Below are 21233 nucleotides of genomic sequence, written 5' to 3' on the forward strand. Positions count from 1 at the left end.
GCTATAAAGAGAGAGCATCCTCCTCTGGCTGAGTTACAATATATTCAAATGGTTCCATTACCTGGAAACCCAAAGGGCCTCTATCTTACATCTACTGTAGTTCTCAATATTTAATGCAGATGATACAAAGATCTGTAGAGGGACAGGTAGCATTGAGGAAGCAGGGGGGGTTGCAGAAGGATTCGGACAGGCTAGGAGAGCGGGCAAAGAAGTTACAGATGGAAAAGTATGAGTTTATGCACTTTGGAATGAGGAATGGATGCATAGACTATTTTCTAAATGGGGTAATGCTTCAGAAATCAGAAGCACAAAGGAACTTGGGAATCCTTGTTCGCAATTCTTGATTAATAAGGGGATCAGGGATTATGGGAAGAAGGCAGGAGAGTGGGAATGAGAAAAATGCCAGCCATGATTGAATGGTGGAGCAGACTCGATGGACCGAGTGGCCTAATTTTGCTTCTATGACTTATGGTCTTAATCTTATGATTGTATCAATTATGTTAACTTAAGACATTAATAGAGTGGGAATTATTCATTGGTGTCGGACTACATCTGTGATGTCTGGGAAGTAGCAGATCAACTTGCTCCAATTGGGCTTTGCTAAGTACTGATTACACCAATTCAGAGTGTAGTTATGAAAATATTTCAAACAGTAAATGCAGTATATTTCAAAAGGTGAGCTAAAGTGAACATATTTGAAGATTACCCACGTTATATGGTAGAAATCCAAAAATCAATAAATCCGCATTAGGAAAACAAAGATTGGGCACTCAATGTTTACAGATTGCTGGAGATTGAGAGAGGAGAGAGGGGAGGGAGAAAAGAGAGCAAGCGAGAGAGAAAAGAGAGCGAGCGAGAGAGAAGAGGAGCGAACGAGTGAGAGAGAAGAGGAGCGAGCGAGCGAGAGAGAAGAGGAGCGAGCGAGAGAGAAGAGGAGCGAGCGAGAGAGAAGAGGAGCGAGCGAGAGAGAAGAGGAGCGAGCGAGAGAGAAGAGGGCGAGCGAGAGAGAAGAGAGCGAGAAAAGAGAGCGAGCGAGAGAGAGAAAAGAGAGCGAGCGAGAGAGAAGAGGAGGGAGAGAGAGAGAGAGAAGAGGAGCGAGAGAGAGAGAGAGAGAGAAGAGGAGCGAGAGAGAGAGAGAGAAGAGGAGCGAGAGAGAAAGAGAGAGAAGAGGAGCGAGAGAGAGAGACAGAAGAGGAGCGAGAGAGAGAGAGAGATAAGAGGAGCGAGAGAGAGAAGAGGAGCAAGAGAGAGAGAGAAAAGAGGAGCGAGAGAGAGAGTGAGAAGAGGAGCGAACGAGCGAGAGAGAAGAGGAGCGAACGAGCGAGAGAGAAGAGGAGCGAACGAGCGAGAGAGAAGAGGAGCGAACGAGCGAGAGAGAAGAGGAGCGAACGAGCGAGAGAGAAGAGGAGCGAATGAGCGAGAGAGAAGAGAGCGAGCGAGAGAAAAGAGAGCGAGCGAGAGAAAAGAGAGAAGAGGAGCGAGAGAGAGAGAGAAGAGGAGCGAGAGAGAGAGAGAGAAGAGGAGCGAGAGAGAGAGAGAGAGAGAGAAGAGGAGCGAGAGGAGAGAGAGAGAGAGAGAGAGAAGAGGAGCGAGAGAGAGAGAGAGAAGAGGAGCGAGAGAGAGAGAGAGAAGAGGAGCGAGAGAGAGAGAGAAGAGGAGCGAGAGAGAGAGAGAAGAGGAGCGAGAGAGAGAGGAGGAGCGAGGGAGAGAGAAGTGGAGCGAGAGAGAGAAGTGGAGCGAGAGAGAGAGAAGAGGAGCGAGAGAGAGAGAAGAGGAGCGAGAGAGAGAGAAGAGGAGCGAGAGAGAGAGAAGAGGAGCGAGAGAGAGAGAAGAGGAGCGAGAGAGAAGAGGAGCGAACGAGCGAGAGAGAAGAGGAGCGAACGAGCGAGAGAGAAGAGAGCGAGCGAGAGAAAAGAGAAGAGGAGCGAGAGAGAGAGAGAGTGAGAAGAAGAGCGAACGAGCGAGAGAGAAGTGGAGCGAGAGAGAGAGAAGAGGAGCGAGAGAGAGAGAAGAGGAGCGAGAGAGAGAGAAGAGGAGCGAGAGAGAGAGAAGAGGAGCGAGAGAGAGAGAGAGAAGAGGAGCGAGAGAGAGAGAAGAGGAGCGAGAGAGAGAGAAGAGGAGCGAGAGAGAGAGAGAAGAGGAGCGAGAGAGAGAGAGAAGAGGAGCGAGAGAGAGAGAGAAGAGGAGCGAGAGAGAGAGAGAAGAGGAGCGAGAGAGAGAGAGAAGAGGAGCGAGAGAGAGAGAGAAGAGGAGCGAGAGAAGAAGATAGAAGAGAGAGAGAGAATTACTGCATGCATTCTACCATGCATCAGATTCTTTGGGGTTTACTCGCTCACTTTCTTTATAATATATTATAAATGCTCCAGACATCACATCTCACACAGCAGAAGTCAGTGGAGTGTTAGTTATTGTGCTGACAGCCAATACACAAAAAGTAATTACATACTGGTGCTTGACCATTCTGCGGATAAACTGGCTCACTGCAGAGTTGTACATATTTGGCATGCAGTTCTCCAATGGATGAACTCTTTCCTTCATCTGAACTACCTGTATGTTCAGGAGATCTGCCAAGCGGATGAAGCATTCTCTTCCTATTTAAAAACAATTGGTACAAATTATACTTAGCATTTATCAAATCCTTCTGTAATACACACACGCACAGACAGGCAGACAGAGACACAGCACAGAGAGACACACGCTCAGAAACACTTTACAATTTGCACTGCTATCACTCGCCATTATTTGTCGGTCATCCAGCAATAAGGCGGGTGGTCCGGCACGGCACGGCATCCCATGATGAAACGTGGTGAATTTGTACACTTACTGTATGGCAAGTGCCGTTCTCCAAACACTACCATTTTTTAAACTAAACTTGAAATTCAAGGCAGTAAAATACCGTCCTGGGCAATAAATCCATACTGCTCCAAATCATTTAATATCGCAACCATAAACATTGAGAGGGTCAAAAGTACAACTGGGAAAACAGGAGGTGAACAAATCTAAAGAAGCATACTATTCAGATTGCCTTTAATGGCGGGTAAGGGGGAAGAGAGATACGGTGAAGAAAAGAGCAAAACAAATAAAAAAGAAAAACCCAGTTAAGGGAACATAGTTTGAATATCATTTAAGGCCATAGCCCTCAGGATTAGCAATGAAAATTTCATCTGCTATCGATTTCAGCCTAAAAGTGAGGTATAGTTCTTTTTCAGGTCTACACTTTGCATTCTTAGGTTAACAAACAATAACCCAGATCAGATACAGAAGTTATGGACTTTTAATAACTGCATTTCAAACTGACCTCAAGATTTCCCAATAGGACATGCACCAATGCCTACATTTTTCCTAAACCCAGATCATTCATTTCCATAATCAAAAATGGTATAATCTCAAGTTGTTTATTATGCTTCCAAAAGATATACTAGGTAGGCAATCTCAGTAAAGACTGAGGTAACGAATGATCAGAAACAAAAGGAACCCTTCAGTGAATTGATTTTTCTTCAATGTTTCTCGTTGAGGAAGGATGGTAGAAAGAGGGAAAACCGACCGTGGATATCTAAGGAAATAAGGGAGAGTATCAAATTGAAGGAAAAAGCATATAAAGTGGCAAAGATTGCTGGGAGATTAGAGGACTGGGAAATCTTTAGGGGGTAACAGAAAGCTACTAAAAAAAAAGCTATAAAGAGTAAGGTAGAGTATGAGAGTAAACTTGCTCAGAATATAAAAACAGACAGTAAAAGTTTTTACAAATATATAAAACAAAAAAGAGTGGCTAAGGTAAATATTGGTCCTTTAGAGGATGAGAAGGGAGTTTTAATAATGGGAAATGAAGAAATGGCTGAGGAACTGAACTTGGATTTTTTGGGTCGGTCTTCACAGTAGAAGACACAAATAACATGCCAGCGACTGATAGAAATGAGGCTATGACAGGTGAGGCCCTTGAGAGGATTGTTATCACTAAGGAGGTAGTGATGGGCAAGCTAATGGGGCTAAAGGTAGACAAGTCTCCTGGCCCAGATGGAATGCATCCCAGAGTGCTAAAGGAGATGGCTAGGGAAATTGCAGATGCACTAGTGATAATTTACCGAAATTCACTAGACTCTGGGGAGGTCCCAGTGGATTGGAAATTAGCAAACGTGACGCCACTGTTTAGAAAAGGAGGTAGGCAGAAAGCAGGAAATTATAGGCCAGTGAGCTTAACTTCGGTAGTAGGGAAGATGCTGGAATCTATCATCAAGGAAGAAATTGCGAGGCATCTGGATAGAAATTGTCCCATTGGGCAGACGCAGCATGGGTTCGTAAAGGGCAAGTCATGCCTAACTAATTTAGTGGAATTTTTTGAGGACGTTACCAGTGCAGTAGATAACGGGGAGCCGATGGATGTGGTATATCTGGATTTCCAGAAAGCCTTTGACAAGGTGCCACACAAAAGGTTGCTGCATAAGATAAAGATGCATGGCATTAAGGGTAAAGTAGTAGCATGGATAGAGGATTGGTTAATTAATAGAAAGCAAAGAGTTGGGATTAATGGGTGTTTATCTGGTTGGCAATCAGTAGCTAGTGGTGTCCCTCAGGGATCCGTGTTGGGCCCACAATTGTTCACAATTTACATAGATGATTTGGAGTTGGGGACCAAGGGCAATGTGTCCAAGTTTGCAGATGACACTAAGATGAGTGGTAAAGCGAAAAGTGCAGAGGATACTGGAAGTCTGCAGAGGGGTTTGGATAGGTTAAGTGAATGGGCTAGGGTCTGGCAGATGGAATACAATGTTGACAAATGTGAGGTTATCCATTTTGGTAGGAATAACAGCAAACGGGATTATTATTTAAACGATAAAATATTAAAGCATGCCGCTGTTCAGAGAGACTTGGGTGTGCTAGTGCATGAGTCACAGAAGGTTGGTTTACAAGTGCAACAGGTGATTAAGAAGGCAAATGGAATTTTGTCCTTCATTGCTAGAGGGATGGAGTTTAAGACTAGGGAGGTTATGTTTCAATTGTATAAGGTGTTAGTGCGGCGACACCTGGAGTATTGTGTTCAGTTTTGGTCTCCTTACTTGAGAAAGGACGTACTGGCGCTGGAGGGTGTGCAGAGGAGATTCACTAGGTTAATCCCAGAGCTGAAGGGGTTGGATTATGAGGAGAGGTTGAGTAGACTGGGACTGTACTCATTGGAATTTAGAAGGATGAGGGGGGATCTTATAGAAACATTTAAAATTATGAAGGGAATAGATAGGATAGATGCGGGCAGGTTGTTTCCACTGGCGGGTGACAGCAGAACTAGGGGACATAGCCTCAAAATAAGGGGAAGTAGATTTAGGATTGAGTTTAGGAGGAACTTCTTCACCCAAAGGGTTGTGAATCTATGGAATTCCTTGCCCAGTGAAGCAGTTGAGGCTCCTTCATTAGATGTTTTTAAGGTAAAGATAGATCGTTTTTTGAAGAATAAAGGGATTAAGGGTTACGGTGTTCGGGCCGGAAAGTGGAGCTGAGTCCACAAAAGATCAGCTATGATCTAATTGAATGGTGGAGCAGGCTCGAGGGGCCAGATGGCCTACTCCTGCTCCTAGTTCTTATGTATGAGGCTCAACACAGAAATAGAAGGAAGAAAAACCTTCTTTAACTTGACCTTGGTAATCATAAATGCAAAATCATAGATCTGCCTATTGGGATTATGCCAGGATGCAGACCTCTCCAGCAAAGTACTTGGCATAGATCAACTGAATTAAATTATCCAATTCAATTCCAAATACCCAGGTGATTCACATCAGTTGGTATTGGTTTTGACAGACAGCTGCATCTAGGATGCAGACAAGTGGAAGGAGCAGAATCAGTGATTCTCTGTGGTTCCTTTGAATATCGCTCTATATCTAGTATTGACACATAGCTCTATCTTTAGTATAAAGATTCTTTTTTTCCACCATAGGCTCAGCCCAGCAGTCAGGGAGAAATCGGCAAGGTGTTCGAATTAGACGAGCTATGGCTCTGCTGATATCGCAGATATCAGAAGGATATAGACAAGTTGATGGAGTGGGCAGATAGGTGGCAGATGAAGTTCAATGCAGACAAGTGTGAGGCAGTGCATTTTGGTAGAAAGACAATTTTTAAAAAGGGGTAAATTATTAAGTGGGTGCAGAAGCAGAGGTACCTGGATGCATGCGTGCAGAGATCATTGAAAGTGGCAGGTGGAGAGAGCAGTTGATAAATTGTACAGTATTCGGTTGGGGGAGATTCTTGGGGATGTTTTGGCTTTTTGCTGTTGCCACGGTTGTTTTTTAAGTTTGAGTTTTTCTTCTTTGTTAAGTATATATTTGAAAATGCCACCAATAAAATGCTTTTTTTTAAAAAAACAATGAAGTGTACAGTACCCTAGGCTTTATTAACAAGGGCAGAGTGTACAAGAGCAAGGAGATTATGTTGAACTTATACAAGATAGTAGTTAGACCTCAGCTGGAGTACAGTTGAGTGTCACTCTATAGGAAGGATGCAAATTCAGTTATAAAGCTAGATTGGAGAGATTGGGACTGTTTTCCTTGAAAAGAAAAGGCTAAGAGGAGCTTCAGTACAAAATTTTCAAAATAACGAGGGGGGTTGGACAGAATAGATGGGAAGTGTTGGAACCAACAATTCTACGGACACGTGCTTGTAGGATTAGAATATCGGTTTTAATATACTTACAACAGAGCCAGCCTGTTAGCCGTTGAACTTTCGGTGAACTGGCCGGCTGACCCTGTGGCACTGATCTTTATACAGCAGCTCCCGGGGGGAGGAGTCCTGGGCGGAGCCAAGGGAGAAGTCCCGTACAACTCTCGAGCATTCCCAGAGCTACTCCCCCTGGAGGTCAGGTAGTGCAACTGCACTTTCAATATAGACATGTATATACAGGTTATAGTCCGGTGTGAATCACATTCACCACAGGAAGAAACTGTTTCCGCTCGTAAAAGATAGAGAACGAAAGGGCACGGATTTAACGCGATATACAAAAGTAGTAAATATGATGCGAGAAAAATCTTTTGCACACAGCGAGTGTTTTGGGTCTGGAATGCACTAACTGGAAATGTGACGGAGGCAGGTTCAACTGAGGCATTCAAGAGGGCGTTAGATGATTAACTGAATAGAAACAATGTGCAAGGGTACAGGGAAACGGCAGAGGAGTGGCACCAAGTCATAATGCTCATTTGTCAACACAATGGGCCAAATGGCCACCTTCTGCGCTGTGACAATTCTGTGGTTTCTATATTAAACAATGGCTATACTTCAAAAGTATTTCACTGGATGTAAAGCACTTTGAGACATCTGGTAGTTGTGAAAAGCGCTAAGTAGTCCATCTTTCAATGGCCCAAATTTGCAAAAAGCAAGAGAGTGTTGCGAAGATGAACATTTATTGTTTCACAAAGACAAGTCAGAAACAGGAATGATATAAAAGCAGCTTAACTGGTAATGTGGATCACAAAGTACACTCTGGACAACAAATCTAACTTACTGCAATTCATTTTCACCACAATTCAAACTGTGGATATTGCATTGTGACCTCTCTCCAGGAAAGGAGAACCTGCAACACAAACTATGGCATTCTACAACATTATATCTATTGTATAGACAGACAGATGTCGTTTGGATGAGTGCAAGTTGATTACCAATGTGGCTAACGGCCCGTTTCCTACACAAATCCACAGGGAACATTGCCAGATGCAAGACTGGGAATAAAAAAAGGTGAACTTTGTCTAACAGGAGAAACTCATTTCTAGCACACAATCTGGCCTTTACAAAATAAAATCCATGGCCGAACCCAGCAAGCTGAGCATTTTGTCTGAGCTTTATTCAGCAAAAATTGTTAACAGCTTGGGCAAACTCAGATTCATCCCACAATGGCAGAAGGAATTGCAGATGCTGAGTATAAAATCTTAAAAATAACATTTGATTTCTGATTGATCCTTTTTATCTATCCCCCCCCCCCAACCCAAAAGATTGCTAGAGAAGACAGTAGATTCAAGTTCTTATACCCCTTAAAATAGAGTTGGATATGTGTTCAGAAAAGAGAGCAGTAGATTTGAGAGATAGGAGAGGGGAATGTGCAAGACCAGTGTCCTCGTACACCAGTCACCAAATGTAAACCTGTAAGGCACAATGGTTAGCACTGCTGCCTCACGGGACCGAGGACTTGAGGTTCGATCCTGGCCCCAGATCACTGTCCGTGTGGAGTTTGCACATTCTCCCCGTGCCTGCGTGAGTCTCACCCCCACAACCCAAAGATGTGCAGGGCAGATGGACTGGCCACGCTAAATTGCCCTTAATTGGAAATGTTTTTTTAAAAAAGTAAGCATGCAGGTGCAGCAGGCGGTTAAGCAGGGAAATGGTATGCTGAACTTCGTTGCAAGAGGATTGGAGTACAGGAGCAGGGATGTCTTGCTACAATTATACAGGGTCTTGGTGAGGTGCACATTTGGAACATGGAGTACAGTTTTCCTCTCCTTATCTGAGGAAGGATGTTCTTGTTCCAGAAAGAGTGCAGCGAAGGTTTACCAGACTGATTCCCGGGATGGTGGAAATGACTCATGAAGAGAGATCGAGTCGGGTAAGATTGTACTTGCTGGAGTTCAGAAGAATGAGGAGTGGGGGAGGGGGAATCTCCTAGAAATGTATAAAATTCTAACAGGACTAGACAGGGTAGATGCAGGGAGGATGTTCCCGATGGTGGGTGTGTCCAGAACCAGGAGTCACCGTCTGAGGATACAGGGTAGGTCATTTAAGACATAGATGAGGAGAAATTCTTTCACCCAGAGAGTGATGTGCATGTGGAATTCGTTACCATATGAAATTGTTCAGGCCGAAACATTGTATGTTTTCAAGAAGCAGTTAGAAGGCAAAGTGGTTCAAAGGATATGGAGGGAAAGCAGGATTAGGCTATTGATTTGGATGATCAGCCATGATCATAATGAATGGCGGAACAGGCTCAAGGACCAAGTGGCCTCTCCTGTTATTTTCTATGTTTCTATAATAATAACACTTTTTTTTTTCTAGATTAGTTAAGGCAAGAACCTTTTTGCTGTTAACAGTAGGGGATCAACGGGACGAAAGCTCCCCACCTGCAATCCTCCCGACAGAGAAATGGAAAGTTCATGATGGACTAATAATACATCAATTCTGTGTTTTTTTTCCCCCTCTCCATTTCAGATTGTTCTTATCCTGCAATGAGGTTTTATTTTACAACAACTACCCACCTACAAAGCCCTTCTGTTCCTCATCTGAGACTCTCCACAGTAGCTCTCTATGAGAGCTGGGGATCTCTGGTGCCACCGATTTTACCAGCTGCCTCCAGTGCAAATCCAGAACTACAAACTCAGTTCCATTCTTCACCTTCAAGATGTCAAATGCTTCTATCATTTTCCGATGCTTCATATAAACCAGTTTTCTTACTTCATTCTGGAAAACACAATGCGTTAGCTTATTGACCAAACTCATTGAGTCAAAAGGCACATACAAAATGTACAAAATAAGAGGACAACTTTGCACAAACATAACCGGAATTTAAAAGGCCAAATAGATTTTCTTTTCCGTAGCAAAGGTGCTGAGCACGTTAAAAATGTGACCACACTACACCTCACAGACTACATGGCACAGCACGTCTGCCCAGAATTACCACGGTTTCACAACTGACTCTGTAGATCTGACCCTTGCAAGGATCTTTACACCATCTCAAAAATATTGAATTAATAAATTGTATCATGAAATCATGAAAGCCTTACAGCACTTCACACATTAAATTACCCTTGGAGTGCAGTGATTTGTGCGAGCAGGCTCACTGGTATAAATTTCTGTACAACGCGCTGTCAAATTTATCATCAGCTAAGTGAAGGCATTTGGGTGGCTATTCTGAGAAACATCAAACCCTGCCCAAAGAAACACTGCCAAGACCTACACTTCAGGAACTCACCAGACGGTTTTAAAGCAAGACCCGGAGACATTTATCAGCAGCAGCAAATAAATAAGGATCAGAAGTCGTACAAAAATCAGTTGAGGTTAACGAAAATAATATTTGGAACAGTGTAGAGTAAATAGGCGATGCAATGTGTGGTTAAAGTGACACAGTAACCAACTGGGTTAATTATGCACCGGAATTAATCTCAATGATATTGGTCCAAGTTATTCTAACTTGACAGCAGTTATTTTGTTTGACATTGCATGTTGCACTGGACACTCTATCTTCGAAAGAATAATTAATTCTGGGCAGGAATTATTAAAAAGCTATGCGGTCCAAAAAGAAAGAGAAACACACTGAACCATTTGCATTGAGGGTGAGGGTGTATTTTTTTTTAAATAACAGTAATTCAAAATTTAATCAGGTTGGTTAACTTGGAATGGAAGCACATGACTGTGATAGAGAGGAAAGAGCAGGAAAGCCTCAAATCCAATTTAAAATGCACAATATCTTTCAATGTCTGGAGTCATTCACACAAATACATACCTTTAAATGTTTCTTGTAATCATTATATACAACAGCAAGGAAGAGGGACATGAAGACATAGGTGTTCACTATTATAAAAATGACAAAGAAAATAGAATACGCCCAGCTGATCTCATAGGCAGGCATCCTGAAAGATATAATGTCAAGAGTTAATAGTGCCTAGCATATCATTTAGGAGTCATATCTAATACAGTCCAAGCTGGGATTGACTGAAGTTGTCCAACCTAACTAGCAGCATTAGGAAATCTAGCTACTCAATAGTCTGGCCGGATCCCTAATGAAAACCTTCAAAAGATCGCCTCACTCAAGTTTTTGCAAATAAAATTGGAGATTGTTCACCCTCTGGAGCCAGAGGAAGGAACGAGACTCCAGAGCAGCTCTGATGTTCTCGAATCTACAAATCCTTCTGCATTAGAGTCAAACAGGCAGCCCTCTCGGTTGAAAAAGACTGATGAAGTATTCTCAGTTTCTAAAAAACCTTCAAACAAAGCACAATGCTGATTCTGGGCACATGGTGGCACGATCTTGCACACTATGGCAGATACTTCTTACTGAGTAGTGCTGTAAATTAATCCAAACGTCATGCAAACATAAAGTACATTTGAGGGAAGTTATCAAAAAAAACTCCACTCAAAAATGCTTCAGAGCTTTTGTATATTGTTACAACAACAGTAACAACTCCAGACTATAAAAAGCTCCAATAATCACGCTAATTACTTGCCAGCGTTCTCACAGAACAAAAAGCCTTCGCAAGCAGTCAGTTACTGGTACATGTGGTTCTTTCCTAGGTGGTTAAAATGTTCCTTCATTTTTGGGTTGCACCCATCTTCATTCTCAGAGTCAAATATTCCTGTTACCCTACATCGAAGGCCAATTATTGGGAATCCTAGAATCTCAGCTCGTTTCCATGACCTATTCAGGTGGTGGGTTCCACAATAGATGTCATTGTGTCTACAGATCATCAGGTCACAACCGAAACAAAACAGCTACTTTTAAATTACTAAGATATACCTACATCACATCAGGGCTGTTTGCTGTTGTCACCAGCACGTAGAGATTAAAGAATATGTCGAGGTAGTTACTGAAGTACGGGGCTCCTTCTCCTGTTTTGAGCTTCCTGTATGTTAAAGAACTGGAGGTCAGAATCCGTGATGGAGGGTTTAAGGGGCTGATTTATCATCTATCAAGATCTCAGTGGAAATGGGTAAAATATAAAAAAGATATAGATACAAAAAGCTGAAGTCATCAACCAAATAAGTCAAACCAGATCATAGCAGGAAATGAATGAACACACCACTCCAGGCTATTTAACCAGTCCCAGTTTTGACAAACACTGTACATTACTCTCTGTCGCTTTCCGCTGAATCTCTATCCAATTTCATAGAATCATAGAATATCTACAGTGAAGAAAGAGACCATTCGGCCCATCGGATCTGCATGGACCCTCTGAAAGAGCACCCTACCTAGACCCACTCCCCTGCCCTATTCACATCCTTGGAGACGAAGGAACAATTTAGCTTGGCCAATCCACCTAACCTGCATATCTTTGGACTTGTGGGAGGAAACCGGAGCACCTAGAGGAAACCCAAGCAGACACAGGAGAAATGCAAACTTCACACAGACAGTGAATCGAGGCCGGAATTGAACCCGGGTCCCTGGCGCTGTGAGGCAGCAGTGCTAATCTCAATTGGGGGTTGAATAGGAGGGGAGGGGCGTCACTGACTTCATAAAAATGTTGCCCAAAAAAATCTCTGATGGAAGTGCAAATCAGTGGATTAGACTTGCTGAGATGCCATGTGATAAAATAACCGGACAACATCTTGCTTCCGTCAGTTGCACGCACACTTACAAATCAAGTGGTTTCAAGTCCCATTTATCAAAGGATTGGCAGAACAAGCCAAGCCGAATCAAGAACATAGAACATAGAACGATACAGCGCAGTACAGGCCCTTCGGCCCACGATGTTGCACCGACATGGGAAGTCAAAAACTAACTGCCATCTAACCTACACTATGCCATTATCATCCATATGCTTATCCAATAAACTTTTAAATGCCCTCAATGTTGGCGAGTTCACTACTGTTGCAGGTAGGGCATTCCACGGCCTCACCACTCTTTGCGTAAAAAACCTACCTCTGACCTCTGTCCTATATCTATTACCCCTCAATTTAAGGCTATGTCCCCTCGTGCTAGCCACCTCCATCCGCGGGAGAAGGCTCTCACTGTTCACCCTATCTAACCCTCTGATCATTTTGTATGCCTCTATTAAGTCACCTCTTAACCTTCTTCTCTCTAACGAGAACAACCTCAAGTCCATCAGCCTTTCCTCATAAGATTTTCCCTCCATACCAGGCAACATCCTGGTAAATCTCCTCTGCACCCGTTCCAAAGCTTCCACGTCCTTCCTATAATGAGGCGACCAGAACTGTACGCAATACTCCAAATGCGGCCGTACCAGAGTTTTGTACAGCTGCAACATGACCTCATGGCTCCGGAACTCAATCCCTCTACCAATAAAGGCCAACACACCATAGGCCTTCTTCACAACCCTATCAACCTGGGTGGCAACTTTCAGGGATCTATGTATATGGACACCGAGATCCCTCTGCTCATCCACACTGCCAAGAATTTTACCATTAGCCAAATATTCCGCATTCCTGTTATTCTTTCCAAAGTGAATCACCTCACACTTCTCCACATTAAACTCCATTTGCCACCTCTCAGCCCAGCTCTGCAGCTTATCTATGTCCCTCTGTAACCTGCAACATCCTTCCACACTGTCTACAACTCCACCGACTTTAGTGTCGTCGAAGAACATGCAGATGGAGTTCTGCACTGTTGGTGATGCCATCCTTTAAATCACTGCTCTCGAGGAAGAACATCCTTCCTCCAATAAGGAGACCAAAACTGCACACTGTATTCCAGCGTGGCCTCACCCAAGGCTCTATATAATTGCAGCAAGACATCCTCCTCTCGCGATGAAGGCCATTTGCCTTCTTTACCGCCTGCTACACCTGCATGCTTCCCTTCAGTGACTATGTACGGGAGCACCCAGGTCTTGTTGCACATTCTCCTCTCCTAATTTATGTCCATTCAGATAATAGTCTGCCTTCTCGTTTTTGCTGCCAAAATGGATAACTTTGCATTTTTCAAATTATACTCAATCTGCCATTCATTTTCCCTCGCACTCAGCTTGTCCAAATCACACCAAAGAATCTCTGCATCCTCCTCACAGCTCACCCTCCCACCCAAGGTGTATTTGTCTGCCAATTTGAAAAAGACCTGTTAATTCCTACTCTTTGTTTCCTGTCTGCCAACCAGTTTTCTATCCATCTCAATACTAGCCCTAATATCATGCGCTGTAATTTTACACATTGATCTTTTATGCGGGACTTTGTCAAAAGCTTTCTCAAAGTCCAAATATACCATGTCCACTGGCTCCCCCTCGGCAACTCTACTAGTTCCATCCTTGAAGAATTTAAGTAGTTCAACAGTTAGTTTAAGGACACCTTTTGGTTTGAAGGAAAACCAATGGAAAATATCTTGAGTGAAATATTGAAGACTTAAAGCCATGACCTGAGAATAAGAATCCCACCATTCAGGCTGTGAAGGAACTCATTCTGCAAAGTCTTTTCAACTTGTTCATGGACTTTCCAAGAATTGTATCAGTTAAAATATAATCTTACCTGCGGCGAGTTTTAATAACCTGCAACAAAGTATATTGAGACCATTTGCGTCTTATTCGTATTTAACCACAAGAATCGTGTTGATATGGGAGGCATGATTTCATTCCCTGTGACCTAATCAACCTTTGTTGACTGTCAGTGAATCCAAATTAATAGAACTAAATTTCTTGCCTCCTAAATCACAGGTGTGAACCCATTCTGCATTACCTCTATAACTTCTGAAGGTTGCAAGTGTCATGTGAGAGTACCTTTAAGAAATGGATGTTTAAGCAATGTATCTTTAAGAAATAGAGCAGCTCATATTACTGAACTGATGTCAGAGTGTGGGTGGAGCTGGGTTTTTTAGCTCAGCCATTTTGCAGTTTTTAGTTTCAGTGTTGAGAAAGCAGCTGAAAAGTGCCTGGCTGGTTTGCTGCGAGCTGTTTTGAAAGGAGAAAGACAGTTTGGAGGAAAAGAGCGTGGGTGTGTCTGGGTTTTGCAGGGAGCTGGATTTGCTGTGATCTCTGCCATGAAAGACTATCTCTGAATCATTGGGTGATTTAAACTCATAATAGTAATCTCTTTAACCTGATGTGTTTCTGTTTAAAGGTGTTAAGTCTTTTGGAGGTTTGAAGGAACATTTTGAGGGATTATTTAGTGTTGTATTATTTTCATGGTTATCTTTGAAGTAAGGGGTGTTAAGGGATCCAATGTTTATTTAAGAAGGTTAAATTGAATTCGTGGAATAAACATTGTTTTGTGTTTAAAAACCCACGTGTCCATAATTGCAATACCACACCTGGATTTCAAGCCGTGTGCTTCAAAAGCAACAATACATTAAAGGGAGAGGTTGGCTGAACTCCATAATACATTTTGGGGTTCTGAAAACGCCGCTCCCATAACACAAGGCACAGTTCTGATTCTATGCATCAGAGTGCACAATTGCAGCTGTTCCTGACACATTGGTGGTCAGCGACATTGAACAGGAATTGGATAAATGAATGGAGTATAATTTTTCTGGTTTTGGTTGGGAAAGGAATGTTGGCCAGAAAGTGTGTTTGGGGGGGGGGGGGGGGGGGGGGGGGGAACTACAGTTCCATTTCCAATAATGCCACGGTAATCTAATATCGACTTGAAGCACCAAATTAGGAAGAGGCACAATATTCCAGTGTGGCCTCACCCAAGGCCCTGTTTAATTGCAGCAAGACGAGATAGGGGCTTTTCACAGTAACATCATTGAAGCCTACTTGTGAAATAAGCGATTATTATTATTATTGGAGAGTGGCTGTGGAACTGTGCAAAGCAAAGGCCGAGGGGCAATTAATCAAGAAAAGAAAGTTATGATCATTTTTTAAAAATATATAATTTAATTAGTTTACCTTTTCGCAAACAACTTCAAAGCCATGAGAGAAAACACTGCAACACTGAACATAAACAGCACAAAGACATAGGTGATCTCCGGAAGAGTGTTGCGGATATTCCTGAAGGCTCTTCGGAGCTGAAATACAAGAAATCGTAATACTAACAACTGTAATTAGTGGTATTCGATGGGAAACATGCTCCGGGGGTGGTACATGTTGGCCCTGCACCATGCTACAGAAGACAACATTGGAGAAATATTTCACAAGTTTCTCATCTTGCTGTGTTTACAAATCAGTTTAGGCCTTTTAGTTCTGGACTGATATTCTGATGTAAAATAAAAGTTAAAAGATTAGGCTCACCTGGCGACTTTCGGTGAAGTTGACACAAAACAGTGGCCTCAGGATTCTGGACCACCTGACAACAAAATATCCAGTTTCTGTCAGAGTCAAGTATATAATCATGTCCATCACTGTGAGCTGGAAGTGAAGAAATGCAGCACTTTTTAAATTAGTCTGCATTAACTTATCACGTAATTTATAAACCAACATTTTTATAAGCTGGACAGAGCTCCCCACTATGGGATGGGAGGCACAGGAGAGCACAAATAGTAACATGCAAGGATAAATCCAATATCGATTGATCATGCTCCTGATTGCCACCTAGTGGTTTCCCAATGGCAAGTGCAAATGAATGAATGAAAATCGCTTATTGTCACAAGTAGGCTTCAAATGAAGTTACTGTGAAAAGCCCCTAGTCGCCACATTCCGCGCCTGTTTGGGGAGGCTGGTATGGGAATTGAACCGTGCTGCTGGCCTGCCTGGGTCTGTTTTCAGAGGCAGCGATTTAGCCCTGTGCTAAACCAGCCCCTTCTTGAAGAGCTGGGTAAAAAGCCAGAAAATGTGGGAGTGATCGTTCCCCAGTACAAGACTTGAGGGAGGAAGGGAAAAAAGTTTGCTCTCAAAAAAACAGCTAAAATACTGAAAGAATAATCACAAGCAAAATATTGAAACATTTCAGCAAGATTCTTAAATGTAATTTCAAATAAAATCTCCGGGGTTTCCTCAGTTTCCAATACCTTACAACCAATGGCTAAGTTCTGATATGTAGGTACAGTTTGTCTACATGTCAGCACCTGACAGGTTATTTTTGCAGAAGGTCCACAAACAGCAAGTAAAGAAACAGCCAGAGAAATGTTACTTTGTGATATCGTCTGAGGGAGAATGTTGGCAAGAACTGAAGAACCTCTTACTCTTTTCAATGGTGTCAATTGTCATGGGCCAGGGTTCAGAGAACACCAAAGTATATCATGGAGTTCATCTGACCTACACCTTTTAATAGGTTTTGGTTATGAGGAGCACAAGGGCCCACTTCCCAGCTGTTATGCAACAGAGATCGTAAGCATTTTTAAACAAACCAATGTTTATTCTATGAATTCAGTTAACATTTTATAAATCCACAGTAAACATCTCATCAACTACCAACACAAATTCCCCCCCCCCCCCCCCCCCCCCCCCCCCCCCCCCCCCCCGCCCCAGGATCCCAGGATTTGTACTCTATAGGTAACCCTTAGTAACTTTCCTAACAACATCCATAAGCCAAACACCATTTTTCTCCAAAAACAGTAGGTTTGAATTTGTTACAGAAAACAGTTTCGCAAGATCAATTGGAGTAAGTAAATTGAAGTTCTTTAAACCCCAATATATGATTAGCATCTTCACGGGTTCAAACTCAGCCATCTCTTATCGTCGTGTGAATCAGTTACTTCAAAGTTATCAAGCGGTCTGGAGACATTCTTTAGCGTGCATAGAGAGAGAGAGACCAAAAATACACCTTTTTTGAATGCAGCTCCCAACTGGAAACAAAAAACTTCCAGCTCAAAACGAAAGTAAAAGACAGAATCACGGCCCAGCTCCACCCACACAGTGACATCACTGCAGCCATTTGATAAAACACACTTTTCTTAAAGGGACCCTCACATGACACAATGGATCTCTTGCTGGAGAGCACTTCACTCTTGACTTCCAGGCGATTGACCACACAATGATCGGCAAAATCACATTATATTTATTCAGATTTTACACTCACCAATATGCTGACAATGACGCAGATGTTTTTCGCATCTTTCCAAAACACCTTGGTGGGAGTAATCTTTGAGAAATGTAACAGACGTAGACCAAAGATCAGCAGGCACATAAACTCCACTGTTGAAGTTACCTGTTGGGTTAAAAGAAAACACAGATAATTTCTCTGTGGCCTGGAGAGCAATTACTGAAGGTGGCAAATTAACAATGGAACTTTGAGGAGTGGGTCTATATCGATGATTCATGATAAGCGATCTTTCAAATCTGCAAATGTAAACACTGACAACCGGCACAGACAGGATGGGCTGAAGGGCCTCGTGCTGTGCTGTAAAACTCTATTACTCTATGACCCTACTGCCAAAACACGTTTATCATCTGACTGTAAATGGAGGCAACTTTTAAAAATTAGTATTGTTTTTGTAACCAAAGAACAGAACAGTTGAAGCTGCTGATAAGAAATCTTCCTGCCATATATTCCAAATAGGCAATAGGGGAACCAGAAACAATCAATTAAAATTAAGGCATGGGGAGGAGGAGTAAAAGAAGAAACCAGCAGTGGCCAATTATAAAAGCACCGTCTCTTGCCAATGCAAGATGTCTGCAGATATCCATCTGCACACGAGCACCTGTCTGCACATATGCCGAAACCCGATGATGGATCCTTCAAAGCTTGGGTGGCGTCAGGGTCTATAACACCATTGTAAATTGATTTGGCATGATCAATGAAATTAGTGGGGAACTGTAGTCATACAGATAAGTCAGAAGAGAGACTAGCTGCAGTATAGACTAATGCTAGCGCAACATGCAAAACATCCCACAACATTGCACACCTCAACACTGCAGATGTTTGATGCATCGGTGTCAGTTCTCCAGATTCCTGACATAATTTTCCAACAACAAAGCAAGCAAAAGATAAAAGGGTATGAAACCTATATAATGGAAAATGCTGGGCAGAGTGTACCAAATGCGTACACAGGTTGTGTCAGAGCACTGAACCTCGTCAAGAACTGAAAGTTAAATCTAGGGTCCTCAAAGATAGAACTGTAGTTTACCTTACTTTATTTCTGCTTGACTGCAGAGTACTCGCACTTCAAATGACGCCATGAAGTAAACAGTACAACCATGCACATTCACAGCAAATGCAGCCTTATCCAAAACAAATAGGGGTTGTCATGCTGTCCACACCAGAAAGGCAAACTCCTCCCTTCACATCACAGATACCAACTGATCCACAGATTTCTACTTTTGTTTCAGACTTCCAGTAGCTCCAGATATAAATCTTATGCCTCATCCCGCCCGGTTTCCACATCCCTTGCTTACCCAAGATCAACGTTTCTTATTTTTACGTTTTTTTTTAATTAGTTTTTTATGGGATGGGAGTGTCGCAGGCTGGGCCAGAATTTATTGTCCATCCCCAATTGCCCTTTAGGGGGCAGTTAGGGCCAGCCACAGTGCTGTGGGCCAGACCAGGTAAGAACGGCAGAAAGAACATTAGTGAACCAGGTGGGTTTTTACGACAATCGGCAATGGTTTCATGGACATCATTAGACGTCTAATTCCAGATTTTTATTGAATACAAATTTTGCCATCTGCAGTGGTGTGATTCAAGCCCAGGTCCTGTTAGGCTAAATCTCAGTTCAATGAGTGAGTCGACACAGTAAGGCTTCAATCAAGTAGATAGTTTTTACTTAGGATTGTAACACGTACAGCCATCTGAGTTATGGCTGGAGAAGGCGCATTCTGCCGAGCCTCAAGTTACACACACTGATAAAGGTTGTTCCGCGCGCAATGGCCTTGGGCGGGTTACATAGCTGCCCACTCACAGTACTGTTGCTAACATAAATGTTATCTAAACCGCCACCCCCATCGCCCTCCTTAGTCAGAGCTAGAAGCAGTTGCACAAATATACCTTACAGTCCCCAGAACTTTACCCTGGGTTTCTGGTACAGTGACAATACTACTATGCCACCGCCTGCTGAACTTATACAGGATACCAGTTAGATCTCAGCTGGAATATTGTGTACTGTTATGGACACCACACTTTTAAGGATGTGAGCCCATTGGAGAGGGTGCTCAAGAGGTTTACAAGAATGGTTCCAATGATGAGGAACTTCAGTTATGAGGATAGATTGGGACTGTTCTCACTGGAGAGAAGGCGGCAAAGAGGAGGTTTGATAGAGATATTCAAAATCATGAGTAGATGGGGAGAAACAGTTCCCGCTCATAAAAGGATCAGGAACGAAGGGGCACGGATTTAAAATGATTTGCAAAGGAAACAGCTGTCATGTCAGAAAAAGCTTCATCACACGACGAGTGGTTTGTGGCTGGAATGCACTGCCTGGAAGTGTGGTGGAAGCAGGTTCAATCAAGGCAGCCAAGAGGGCATTAGATGATTATTTGAATAGAAACAATGTGCAGGGTATGGGGAAATGGCACTAAGTCATGAAGCTTGTTTGGAGAATTGACACAGAGGGCCAATTCGACACCTTCTCCGCCGTAACAATTCTGTGATAGCACAGGTATTATTGTACAATACCTCAGGATTACAATGTCAGCTAGCTTGGATCCACAGATGAAAGTTCGGCGGTCAGGAGTTCAGTGGGATCAGGGTCAAGGGAGCCCAGGTGGTATATACTCCACATAGGCAGCTTTCCTATATAAATCGCCCAGATGCCAGTCCAAAAGGCTGTAAATGGAGACAGCCAAAAAAATTCAATGGTCCTCGGTCAAATACGTTGTTGAGACTTCCTTCCATACATCTTTTTGTAGGAGTAATTCTCCATTATTCTGAATGATATACACGAAATCAAATAATTTCTCAAACTTAAAAAGAAAATAACTCTTGTATGGGGACCTACCCAATGTGTACCATGTAGATGAATGTTTCACAAGACTGAAGGTTATGTAACCAATATCTGATGATCGAGGCTACCTCGAATCATACAAGCTTGCGAAAACGGTTCAATATCAGTTGCAAATAGTTGTCATTGAACTTCACCTTCAGTGGGGCTCAGAGCGGTCAGTACACTGAGGTGTCAGAAGAACTCTGTATACAATGAAAAGCTTAGAAAGTTTCATTTAAAAAAAAACAATCTTTCAAACACTGACTTGAGAACATTAACTCCGGGAGCAGTAGGTGGTAGGATGTGTTTGTGTGGACACTGGTCCAGGGCCCCACAACATGAACGAGAAATGCCGTCTCTCTCGAGGGGCATTTAGAACCAAAATCTGGAAATATCCCCATTTAGTGACAAATGCTTGGAATAAATTAGGCAGATTTTCCATTGTTTTAATGTCAAATTACAAAAGGGTACAAGGGACCACAGCCCAAATATCTGAGCATTTCATCAAACAATAGCCCTCAAATGACAATTAGTGCACCAACAGATAAAATGTTTTGTTGTATTTGCCCAAAATTCTTGTCTGTACTACTTTCGTAAAATGAGGATAGAGGAGTCTTTTAAGTAAACAAATATTTTATTGTGACTAGCCGTCCACATTTTAAAATCCCTATTGAATTAGGTCACAGTTCAATTATGTACCTTTTGCTGTTTGGTCTACGAATTATGGCACACTTTTCTTGTTGTTGCTTGGTAGGTGAAAGATTCCACAGCACCTATATTCCTCAACCCCCACATCCCACAACTTGGGAAGGGGGCAGTT

At 42.7% G+C, this 21233-nt stretch overlaps 1 protein-coding gene across 2 annotated transcripts in view; it reads right to left on the reverse strand.

Annotated features, from left to right (window-relative positions):
* The window catches only part of tpcn3 (two pore segment channel 3), an 88865-nt gene that overhangs the window by 24480 nt on the left and 43152 nt on the right, over positions 1-21233 (reverse strand). For both annotated transcript variants that reach the window (XM_038799124.1, XM_038799123.1), the window contains exons 4-10: positions 17575-17703; positions 15849-15965; positions 15507-15625; positions 11478-11579; positions 10463-10589; positions 9219-9420; positions 2447-2591 (exon numbers count right to left, since the gene is read on the reverse strand). In XM_038799124.1, coding sequence (XP_038655052.1) covers positions 2447-2591; positions 9219-9420; positions 10463-10589; positions 11478-11579; positions 15507-15625; positions 15849-15965; positions 17575-17703 — 941 coding nt within the window. The remainder of the gene's footprint in view (positions 1-2446; positions 2592-9218; positions 9421-10462; positions 10590-11477; positions 11580-15506; positions 15626-15848; positions 15966-17574; positions 17704-21233) is intronic.

This window comes from Scyliorhinus canicula, chromosome 6, assembly GCF_902713615.1.
Source record: "Scyliorhinus canicula chromosome 6, sScyCan1.1, whole genome shotgun sequence".
Lineage (NCBI taxonomy): Eukaryota > Metazoa > Chordata > Chondrichthyes > Carcharhiniformes > Scyliorhinidae > Scyliorhinus > Scyliorhinus canicula.